The sequence below is a fragment of the Epinephelus moara genome, chromosome 8, assembly GCF_006386435.1.
Source record: "Epinephelus moara isolate mb chromosome 8, YSFRI_EMoa_1.0, whole genome shotgun sequence".
Lineage (NCBI taxonomy): Eukaryota > Metazoa > Chordata > Actinopteri > Perciformes > Serranidae > Epinephelus > Epinephelus moara.
The window spans coordinates 34,386,085-34,396,751 of NC_065513.1; the positions used below are offsets into that span (position 1 = coordinate 34,386,085).

A 10,667-nucleotide genomic window follows, 5' to 3' on the forward strand; every position below is an offset into this window, starting at 1 on the left:
TGTTACAGTTCCCGCCAATACACACGTCCAACTGATCACAAGCACACACAGCTGTCAGTCATGACGTCAAATCATCAGAAAAACCAACACCTGAACAAAATTCAGCGTGATAAGAACAACCTAAAATAACGCATACTTTCATTTTTTAAAGGGAAATTTCGGTTTATTTCAACCCGTCTCCTATCGTAGCCTAGATACAGCCGGGGCGCATAGTAGCGTCAGACCTGTTGGAAAGCAGAGCTAGATGGTAAACAAACATGGCAGCACACCGGTAAGGTAAGACAACACGTTTACATGTCGTTTTCTATATGTTCTCTGACATTTATCCTAACGATATGAGGCGGTCTTTGTGGAAAAAAAGCTTGTTTAGTGGACTAACTTTGCACTTGAAGGTTGCCCGTTCACTTACGTTTTAACAGGTCTGACGCTACTGTGCGCCCCGGCTGTATCTAGGCTAACGGCTAACATGCTAACTATTATTTCTATGTCACTAGTCACTTGAAACAAATTTAGGACGATAGGAGACGGGTTGAAATAAACCGAAATTTCCCTTTAAGTTTGGCCCATGTCTCATCCGCTAACATGCAGGGGGCGGAGTTTATGAGCTATATTGCAGCCAGCCACCAGGGGGCAATAGAGATGTTTTGGCTTCATATAAAGGGAGCTGTCATGTCTTTTTATAGTCTTTGGTAAGTACTGACAAACACACTGGTATCATTTTGAGACATATGATTTTATTTTTGCATAAATACAGTATGCACAATAATAATACTCATTAACGTGTATTTTTCGGTACTTTAAGTTGTCATACCCATAAGCCTGTTTACCACAGTTGCTTTCTTGAACATTACATTTTATACAATCTGACAAACCTCCTCATGTCCTCCACGTTGGGCTCTTCAAAAGCTCCTTCTCTTGATTTCTTGCATCTTTCAACGCCTCAGATAACACACAATCTCCCATGAGATGTATTTCAAAGACAGAAAGACAGAAACCTGAAGATCCTCTACGGCTGGTTCATGAGGAACTGAACCAGGAGCTTGATGACGCCGTCGTTCAGACCCACCACTTCTCCGTCCTGCACTTTCTCATACAGCCGCAAGCTCTCTGTGCCCCACAGCAGGTTCTTCCTGGGGTTGTTGGCGTCCGTCTCCACAGAGAGGGCCACTGTGTTGAGCTGGTAGCAGAAGAAGGAGAAGAAATGGCCGTCTGTGATCACAGCCTGGGACACGAACGGCCTGGTGACGTCCTCGTGGTTCCAGAAACCTACAGAGGTGAGAAAGTATGAACACCAGCAATATACACAAATGTAGACAGTGAAAGGCTCATTTGATGGCCCTACTTTGCCCTAACAGCCGCCATAAGCTGTAAAATCAACTCTGCTGCAGTGAGAGATGTTTTCTGTGTTGATGACTCACCCTGATACATGGCCTGAGCTCCCGTCCAAGCGAAGAGGCTGGCGAGCCCATTGGCTCTGAGGAAGACCTCCACCTGATCAGACTGCTGCAGTCGAGCCATCCGGTCTCTGTGGTATCGATCAGGCACCAAGTGGAACTGAGTGTGACCGTAGCATGCCGGGTCTGGTAGCTTGGCACCTGTTGATGAGAACAAGAGGACGGGGTTAATGACAAAAATCATCATGCTTTTCATTTTTCTTCAATACTCTCTGTCTCTGATTGATACTAAATCATGAAAACGGTTCTGTGTAACTGACCAGGATGGACGGTGTTTGCCAGAAAAGGTCCGAGCTTCAACGGTTAGTCAGTCAAAGGGAATTAATCAGCAGGTTCAGAACGATTTCAAGTAAAATGCCAAATGTTTGATGGTTTCAGCTTTGGCTTTTTGTCTTTATTAGATAAAACAGATAGATATGACAGGCAGGAGACAAAGAGAGGACGACAAGCAACAGAGTTGATTGTTCTTTTGTCATTTTATACTTGGGCAAAACCCCCGACAATCTCAGGACCCAGGACAAATACCTTCACAAAGCCCCACTTAAAAGGGCGACTGGATTGAAATTATTCACGAAAATCATCTTTTCTTTGCAACTGCGACTTGATCAATATACAAACCATTGAAAAAAATGGACCATATACACAAAGGGATGTAACCTAGTGACTCGTTATTCTGCACCATTGTGTGGCGCTTTCCAACCCCTGTACCCAACCTTCCCATTTTCTTTTCTCCTTCAACTCAAAAACATCAACAACAATAAAGTTGTTTAAAAATTTAAAAAAAGGGAAATAATAATATTAATAGTAAGATAACATCAAACTAATGTGTGTTTTTAATAACAGTATCTCTAAAAACAAGAAAAAAACAACCATCTGACCACGACTATCGAAAATTACAGCACTGCAGGTTTGATGTTGGATTTGACTGGCTCAACAGCTGCATGTTGGCACCCCCTAGTGGCCGCAACAGGTAGCTGTATAATAAGGATTTAACTCAGTTACTGCAACATGTAACCAGTATACTATATGCCCAATTTTATTGCTCTGGCTGCTCTAACATGAATGAAGGGAGACACAGTGGATCATGTATCTGGTCTCACCTGTAAAGATGTTGTTGTCATACTGTCGTCTGAACAGAGGCATCAGGTTGGGAGCGAGTGTGACCTCTGGGACTTCTGCTGCGTACGAGGCCTCCAGCGGAGTGAACTACGAGGATTAACACAACAGAACAAAACAAATATGATATTTGAAGTCTCTGGTGTGTAACAGAAGTTTAGTGACATTTTATAAGATCTTTCAGTGTCTGTATGTTTGTTGAATTAATTCTATCCTTCAGTGCTGTGCAGTGATGCAGTGATTTACTTTGAAATGCCTTTGCTGCAGTTTGGTGGGTTTGTCATTATACAGAACCCAGCAGAGGAATTAAACATATAAAACGTTTTTTTAATACATAAACCCCAAAGTCTGAGAATGAGGTCTACCTGTGGCAGTTGTTGGGTAATCCTGATCTGACTGTGCGGGCGGTCGTCGATCTGGAACCTGGTCGGCTCTAGGTGGCGTCTGCGATGCCCCTTTGGGATGATTCTCTGTCCTCTCCTCCAGTAAAAGTTTACCTGGGGATCAATATCTGACAGAGACACACAGAAAATAAATGACTTGCAGAGGTCAAACAGTCTGTGGAATAATAATTTATGGATGCACAGTAATACTGCTGTTGGGATCTGAAACTAGACACTGCAGGATTTTGGTTTATGTATCCTGTTTTGGTAGATTTTGTTTTCTTGATATCTTTTTCTCTGGTCAGATATTTCTTTATTTAAATAATAAATTTGCAACTTTCAGTCTGTATTTCATTTGTACAAAGCTCTCAGCTGCTTGTGTTCAGTTTTCAAAATTAAGCAAAGTTTGGCTTTTTGTCAAACTGAAAAACATGTTTTTATTCCTCAAAGTGAGATACTGTTTGGTGAAAAAGTATTTCTATGGTATTGTTTACATAACTCAGGTACCATATTAAACAATACCCTGTCCCAGATGTTCTAAAGGCACCACTTCAGAACCTAGTTTGATGAAGCAGGAATGTTCATTGTTGTTTAATGATTTTTTGATTAATAACATATTCTAGGTTTAAAAAAAAATAGTGGAAAAATGTCAGAGAAACTCCAGAATGACCAAGAATTTTTTTGGGGTCTGACCAAAAGTCTAAAATTCAATATTCAATATTATTTATACGATGTTATAAAAACAGAGAGAAGCAGCAAATCCTCACATTTTAAAAAGCTTGCACAAGAAAATGTTTGCCATTTTTGCTTCAGAAAATTCAACTAGTTGTAATTTCTATTGGCGGTCAAGCCAATTAATGAACTAATCACTTCAGCACCAAAATGAAATACTACAACCAACAGCTCTGATGAACACTTAACATCAGTCGTAGTGTCAATAACCAAACATTATGGAAACACGACAATATCTGCAAATATGCATGCATAATATGATGTTAATTCCACTACAGAAGGGACTTGATGATCATTAGAACTGATATCTGTATCGGTTATTTGTCAAATAAGTTGTTACATACTGGATATCAGCAGAAACATCCATCATCATGCTGCCCTCCCAAACATCCTCTGCACTTCACTGTGCTTGTATATTTATATAGTGTACATACTTTTTTAACATGTAAATATCATCACTTTCAATGTGAATGTAACCACGCTGTAAATAATGATAATAATCCAACTACATCATGTATGTGAAGCAACCTGTTGCGTTAATAATTCCATATCTATTCAAAAATGTTTTGCACTTTGGACTATTGTCTACAAATAGTAGTGTTTTTGTTTATATAATACCTTTTTATGTATATTTATATCTGTTTGCAGTGAGCAAATGTTCATGATCACCTTGTTTAATTTTGTTGTCCTTGTTAAATGTGTTAAAGTGTGGAGGCGAAAAATATGTTTCTGCTCTTTTTGTTCAGTAAAAATAAGGATTAACTCCCTACATGTTAAAATTCTCCAGCCACATTCACTGTACTCCTAAATATGCAGTTTTTAAAAGACACATATGCCTGGAAATTACAATTTAAAAGGTGCTAAAGTTGGTGGCAAAGCAGCTGAATCCACCCCAGTTTGACAGGTGTGGGATTAATGGTCCATACCCAGACTGGAGAGGCGGAACAGTGGGTTGTATTTGGCCAGACTGAAGGTGAGTCCAGTCACCAGGTTTCTCAGTAAAGGTCCAACACTCTGCTCCTGCTCTCTGTACAGGAAAAGTTTCCGTTTCTTCATGTGCCAGTGCTCCTTCAAAATCACACGGGTGACCAAGGAGCGGATGTCCGCGAACACCTCATTATCAATGCCCGGTACTGCGGTCTGAGCTGCGGCTGGCGGCGAGCTCTCCTCCCCTTCTTCACCCCCGGTCGTCTTCTCCGGGCTCAGGGTGAATTTCTCCGGTAGACCAGGGATAATTGCGGTCTTGGTGAAGTGCTGGTACCATGTGTCTGCGTTCCGTGCGAAAGTCTGAGGGTAAACGACAAATTTCTTTCGCTGGATGCGAGTGATGAGGGGGATCTTCTCCTCCACCGGTGAGGCACATATGTTCTTCACCTGCTCCTGAGCTTGTCGCACCCGGGCGGATTTACTTTTAGCCGTAAGAGAGGGGACGATGGGGGGATACGCAGGCTCCTTAACCGCAGCCTCTGTGTGGGAAAGCCTTTGGTTTCTAAACGGAGGCAGGTTTTTAGGGAACAGCAAGGGCAGCCGTGTGCGGGAGGCCGCCATGTTTCTTTCGTGACCTCAAGTTGTACTTCCGGTGACATATGCGCTAACGGCCCCCCAGCGCCCCCTATTGCACAAAAAAAATCATACATTAAATACCATATTACACAGTGTTTTAACTGTCTAAACATATACCCCTATATATAAACTGAGAAACGTAACACTAACCATTATAGTTTATTAACATATAAGTCCTTATTATATGATTTACGTTCATATTATAGCTAATGCTAGCGTCAAAGTTAACGTTAGAGAACGTTGACGCTCTTGAAGCAACCCTTGTACTGATAAATATGTCTCCTTCAAACGCACTTAAAAATGTCGTTTATTTAAGTTAAACAGCATTATCAAAGACATTTCCAAACTTTAGACACCAAAATGTACGCAGTCAAGTGTAAGAATTGACTGAGCAATGAGCAATTAAATTATGCCTCACAAATGATGCGATGAAGGCACATTTTTTTTGGCCAGTTAATGACGTTATATGTGAGTTTGGCATTACAGTCGTAATTTTACGCTCGATTCCAACAATGTTAATAAAATGAACCATACGTAAATACCCCTATTAATCCAACACTATTATATAAATTGATATCCGGTAAAATAACAACTTTATACCTCTCTCACTTTTTGTAGCCTAGTGCAAACGGAGACCAGTCGTATTGAAAACTTGATATACACCAGGTATAATGAGGTACCTGAAGGCAACACCAACGTACAGTACAGAGTTTTCGTCTGTGAGCAATATTTCTGGAGTATGTAGTGTCGTGTCAGAAAATTAAGATAAATCCCGAAATATTGACGGGGCGTATAACTATACTTTCAATATTAATATAACAATAATAGCTAGTTAGCTAGCTATGTATTTCCGTCAAATTTTGCGGACTCAGTTCGTCTGGACCCGGACGGCTCACCTCAGCCGTTTGCACCGTGTTTGTCAAGCCGAGGTAGCTGCTCTAAAAATAACCCGTCTGATTCTCATATACTTTTTCTTTTCGTTAACTTCTGCTGAGCATTTTGACAACAACTGTCCAACCAGGCCTGGTGGTGGCTGTGGGAAACCTGCAGTGCGCCACCACCAAGAGGTTTGGTATATTGTCCCCCTTATAAGTCGTTTGTTTGTATGCTGCCAGCAGTTTTCAGCTCGGAGCTTTTATTATGTTTCTTCTGTGTCATGTGTTTGTGTTTGACCCACAGAGACCACTGTGCACCAAAAGTGACGAGGTGGGACTGGCAGAGGAAGCCAGCAAGAAATATGGCTCCCCAGCTCCAACCATCTTCTCCAAAGTGATTGACAAAAGCATCCCTGCTGATATCATCTATGAGGATGACAAGGTAAACAGCCAACCTCTTTAAAACATGTTATCTCCATTGGCCTTTTCCACGTGGAGGTCAGAGATAAATCCACATTTGACTGTTGAAGTAAAGTTGTGCAATTCATATATGTTGTTTTTGTGTGTTTATCAGTGTTTGGCATTCAGGGATGTCAACCCACAGGCCCCTGTTCACTTCCTGGTTATTCCAAGAGTCCCTATTCCCAGAATAAGTGAGGTCAAAGATGATGACGCTGAGGTAAGTGTGTCCATCCATAATCTTACACTCTCCAAACACAAAACCATTGGTGTTAAAGGTCTAGTGTGTAGGCTTTAGTGGCACCTAGCGGTAAGGTTGCAACACTGAAACTTCTCCCGTGTGCCAAGTGTGAAGGAGAACCATGCTGGTTGATGTGAAATTGTGAATGACCCTGGCTGAATCCAAATGTCAGGACTTTGCCGCACTTGCATACTCCTGGACTTTGCTGGCATGTTCCTGGAAAGTCTAAGAGTGCGGAGGGCTGTCCAAATCCACAGTTCAACCAGTCAACAGGGGGCCTCAAGCCGACTTTCTGCAGACTTCCAGAGAGTCTGCTTGGCGTACAGACTTCACTGATTTAATATCTCACATTTCATTGGCATACAGACGTGACGTTGTGGGTTTTTCAACTGCCGAAAAAAAAACATGAATGTGTTAAATCATTTTTGATAGTTTGGCCTATTAAATGCTACTTGGATTTTGTAGGTCAGAAATAATATCCAACCACATCATAATACAGAAATATGCAGTAAAGGCTGTAGAGGGACTGAAAATGTATTTTATTATTGCAGATTATTATTTATTATTATCAGACTGTGCAGTGTAATAGGCTAAAAAATATGCAAAAAAACATGAAAAGAAGGTTTCTAATGTAAATAATACCCAATTTATTGAGTTATAGTCCTGTTCATATATACAAACATTTCTGTTTTTGAACATGTGTAGCCTGTTATATAGAGATGTATTAATACATTTTTGTTGAGTCACGCAAAAAGCTACACATGGGATTTATGTCTTGTTATCGGCAGAGACAGATGAGTAGGCACTATTCATCAACTTATAGGACATATACATATATGAATATGACAGCAGAGATAGTTGAATGTTGCCACGGCAACAAGTAAAACAGTCTCGAGGGCTGCCTATGAGCCACTTGCAGTGTCCGTACTTTCAGACTTCACGTGATGACAGTAAATACATTACACTACAAGCAACTGAAGTCTGCGAGGGCTCAGTCTGCAAATCAAGAGATTGGACATTTGGTTGCAGCCCCATATTCCAATCCGATCATGCATCTGTGGGACGTGCTGGTCCCCCACTTCACAACACACAGGACTCAAAGGATCCACCGCCAACGCCCTGGTGCCAGACACCATTGAACAATCCCAGAGGTCTTGTATCCATGCCTTGAAAAGTCAGAGCCAAGTCCGATCCAAAGAAACCCAGCCGTGGATTAGGGGTACCTCTGGGGTACCAGCGTGTCCCATGAATGCTCGATCAGAGTGGGATCTGGGAAATTTTGAGGCCAGGTTGATGCTTTGAGCCCTACGTCATCCTCCTCTGGCCATTCCTGAGCAGTTTTGCAGTGTGGTATGACCCTTAAATTTCCCTTAATTGAGCTACCTGGCCCAAAATATCAAGAATATACTCCCTGACCAGAAGCAAACAAGCATGTGCGTTAGGAATGTAAACATACTTTAGGGCATTTAGTGATGTATACCTGCAACACTTTTTGTTGTTCACCCAACCTTTATTGCTGTGAACAGCGTGAACAGCTGAAAATCTTCAAACAAACATTTGGCAGACATACAGACTTTACACAGTAAGCTTCCAGTTTGCCCTCAGGACCAGATGTGTGCATAAAATCTGTTTGCTGTCACTGTTGCAGCATGCAGCCTTTAGGGCACGTAACACTAAGCAGAGGAACAGGACGGCATCTTGTTGCCACAACAAGGAATCAACCAAACTCACCAGTAGTTAAAATATGTTGGTGTTTTCAGAGAGGAGTTGTCGTACTGGAAGTCACTGACATGCCTCTAACATTAAAGTGTAGCAAGACGGTTTTATTAAATAGCACATTTCATTAAAGGTAGATTCTACACACCTTATATCAAAATACATATGTTATAAAGCAATTAAAACCAGTGTTTCTGCGATACAGCCTGAACACTTTTTGCTGCAACCACGTTTTTTTCCCACAAAATATCCTCTATATTTAGTCACGCTCTTTTTTTTTCCCAACTTTCAGCTCTTAGGACATTTGTTGGTTGTTGCCAAGAATGTGGCGAAGCAAGAATCTCTAAAAGAAGGATACAGAGTGGGTAAGTTACAGCAATGGCCCTACAGTCATATATGTGAAAATACAGGTGGTTTAGTTACTTGCACATTAAATTCTCAATATGTTTCCTCCTTCTGCAGTGATCAACGATGGAAAACACGGTGCTCAGTCAGTTTACCACCTTCACATCCACGTGCTGGGGGGAAGACAGATGAAGTGGCCACCAGGATAATGGTTTCTTCTCCCTGTTAATGTGTGCGTCAGTCTTTTCAGGCTACTTTTATGTGTTTAATCCCAACAGGCATGACTTAATTATATTATGGGTGTAGTTCACATTCTCGTCCCATCATTCTGTACAAAAACTCGCTTCACCACTCAAAAAATATGACATGTAAATAATGTTGATCTCGACAAATGTAAAAATTAAATGTAAAAATAAAGATATTACGTTTGATACACCTGCAAATAAAGACACTATTTTTGAAATGGAAAACGTAAAACTCAACTTAGTTCTTTAAGGTTATGTTGTGTAGCCTAAATAGTGAGTAAACACGACGGCTTGATATTTGATATTATATTTGATATTTATTTCAATTGTGTAAAAATCTGACATGAACATACAAACAAGCAGACAGACAGAACACATTTACACATTTGAAAAGGAGTAGGAGGAAGTATAAACTTATTCTCCGTAGGTCTTTGGGTGAAATGAAACAGACAGCTTCCTTATATAGTATTATGACATTGTTGTCAACACATAATACTACTTCTAGCTACAAAATACGATGAGACGTTTAATGTAGACAGCCATAGTCAAAGAATATCAAGGAGTTTTTATCAGTTTTACATCTTATTTTTATGCACATGTTGCATTCGATTTTCTACTCAAATTATGGTGAGAAAAAAAGATGAATTCAATCCCACAGTAAACTTGAGTTTATTAGAGGTTATGTTTATGTTGTAGACCTTTTGTCAGGCATCATTTATATGCAGTGTAAAACAATAACTCTGTTAGATAAGATTAGATTAGATTCAACTTTATTGTCATTGCACGTCACAAGTGCAGAGCAACGAAATGCAGATTGCATCTAACCAGAAGTGCATAAGCAATAATTAAATAACATATGTACAGGTTGATATACAAAGCCACAGGTTGTAACAACTGATCAAGATGTAGAGTAAAATCTTAAAACACCTGAAACATATAGATTGATTACAACATCAAAAACTGATAATGACATCATCAAAATGAGACAAACTGAATAAAAATGTAAACATTTACACACATACTAAACACATAAAATAATATATTTGTATATAAAATAACTTGTGGAATGCACTTTTTATTTAGAGAAATAATACTCCTGTGTTATTAAATATTTATATTTTTTCAAGATACATTTTTTAAATCCTGCTCTACTGAATGATATCCCAGTATTTTGTAAAATTATAAATTAAAAATTGCTTTTTAAAATTATTTATTTTAACATTAAACAAATGGTGACTAAAAATATGCATCACAAACAAACTTAAATATAAATTACAACAGTCATAATGCATATATAGATATACACACACACTGTTCATACATACATGTACGTATGCGTCAGGTACAATATGTAATTGTACAACAATGAACACCTCATCCTTGCAGGAAATACAAGAAAAGCAAGACAAGTTATGATATCATAGAATAATCTTAACTCAGTGAAAAACCAAAGCTTTTTTCAACTTCATCCATCTTCAACTTTTAACTTTTAGATGTCAAAGGGTACATTTTAAAAATCTTATAAATAATTCATGGTG

At 39.6% G+C, this 10,667-nt stretch overlaps 2 protein-coding genes across 4 annotated transcripts; one reads left to right on the plus strand and one right to left on the minus strand.

Annotated features, from left to right (window-relative positions):
• Positions 1–714: 714 nt before the first annotated feature.
• mrps30 (mitochondrial ribosomal protein S30) lies at positions 715–5,269 on the minus strand. The gene is made up of 5 exons (XM_050052015.1): positions 4,612–5,269; positions 2,936–3,081; positions 2,555–2,660; positions 1,419–1,595; positions 715–1,266 (listed from the first exon to the last, which is right to left on the minus strand). Exons 1-5 carry the CDS (start codon positions 5,231–5,233, stop codon positions 1,007–1,009), a joined length of 1,311 nt encoding a protein of 436 aa, XP_049907972.1. The 5' UTR covers positions 5,234–5,269; the 3' UTR covers positions 715–1,006.
• A 649-nt stretch (positions 5,270–5,918) lies between these two features.
• hint2 (histidine triad nucleotide binding protein 2) lies at positions 5,919–9,317 on the plus strand. Of its 3 annotated transcripts, none has more exons than XM_050050782.1 (5): positions 5,919–6,315; positions 6,428–6,565; positions 6,698–6,802; positions 8,832–8,904; positions 9,002–9,317. In XM_050050782.1, the coding sequence occupies exons 1-5, from the start codon at positions 6,091–6,093 to the stop codon at positions 9,091–9,093; spliced, it is 633 nt and encodes a 210-aa protein (XP_049906739.1). In that variant the 5' UTR covers positions 5,919–6,090; the 3' UTR covers positions 9,094–9,317. The 3 variants fall into 3 exon arrangements, with proteins under 3 accessions (XP_049906739.1, XP_049906740.1, XP_049906741.1); XM_050050783.1 differs by having other exon boundaries at positions 5,919–6,177; XM_050050784.1 differs by having other exon boundaries at positions 5,919–6,177; positions 6,728–6,802.
• Positions 9,318–10,667: the final 1,350 nt, after the last annotated feature.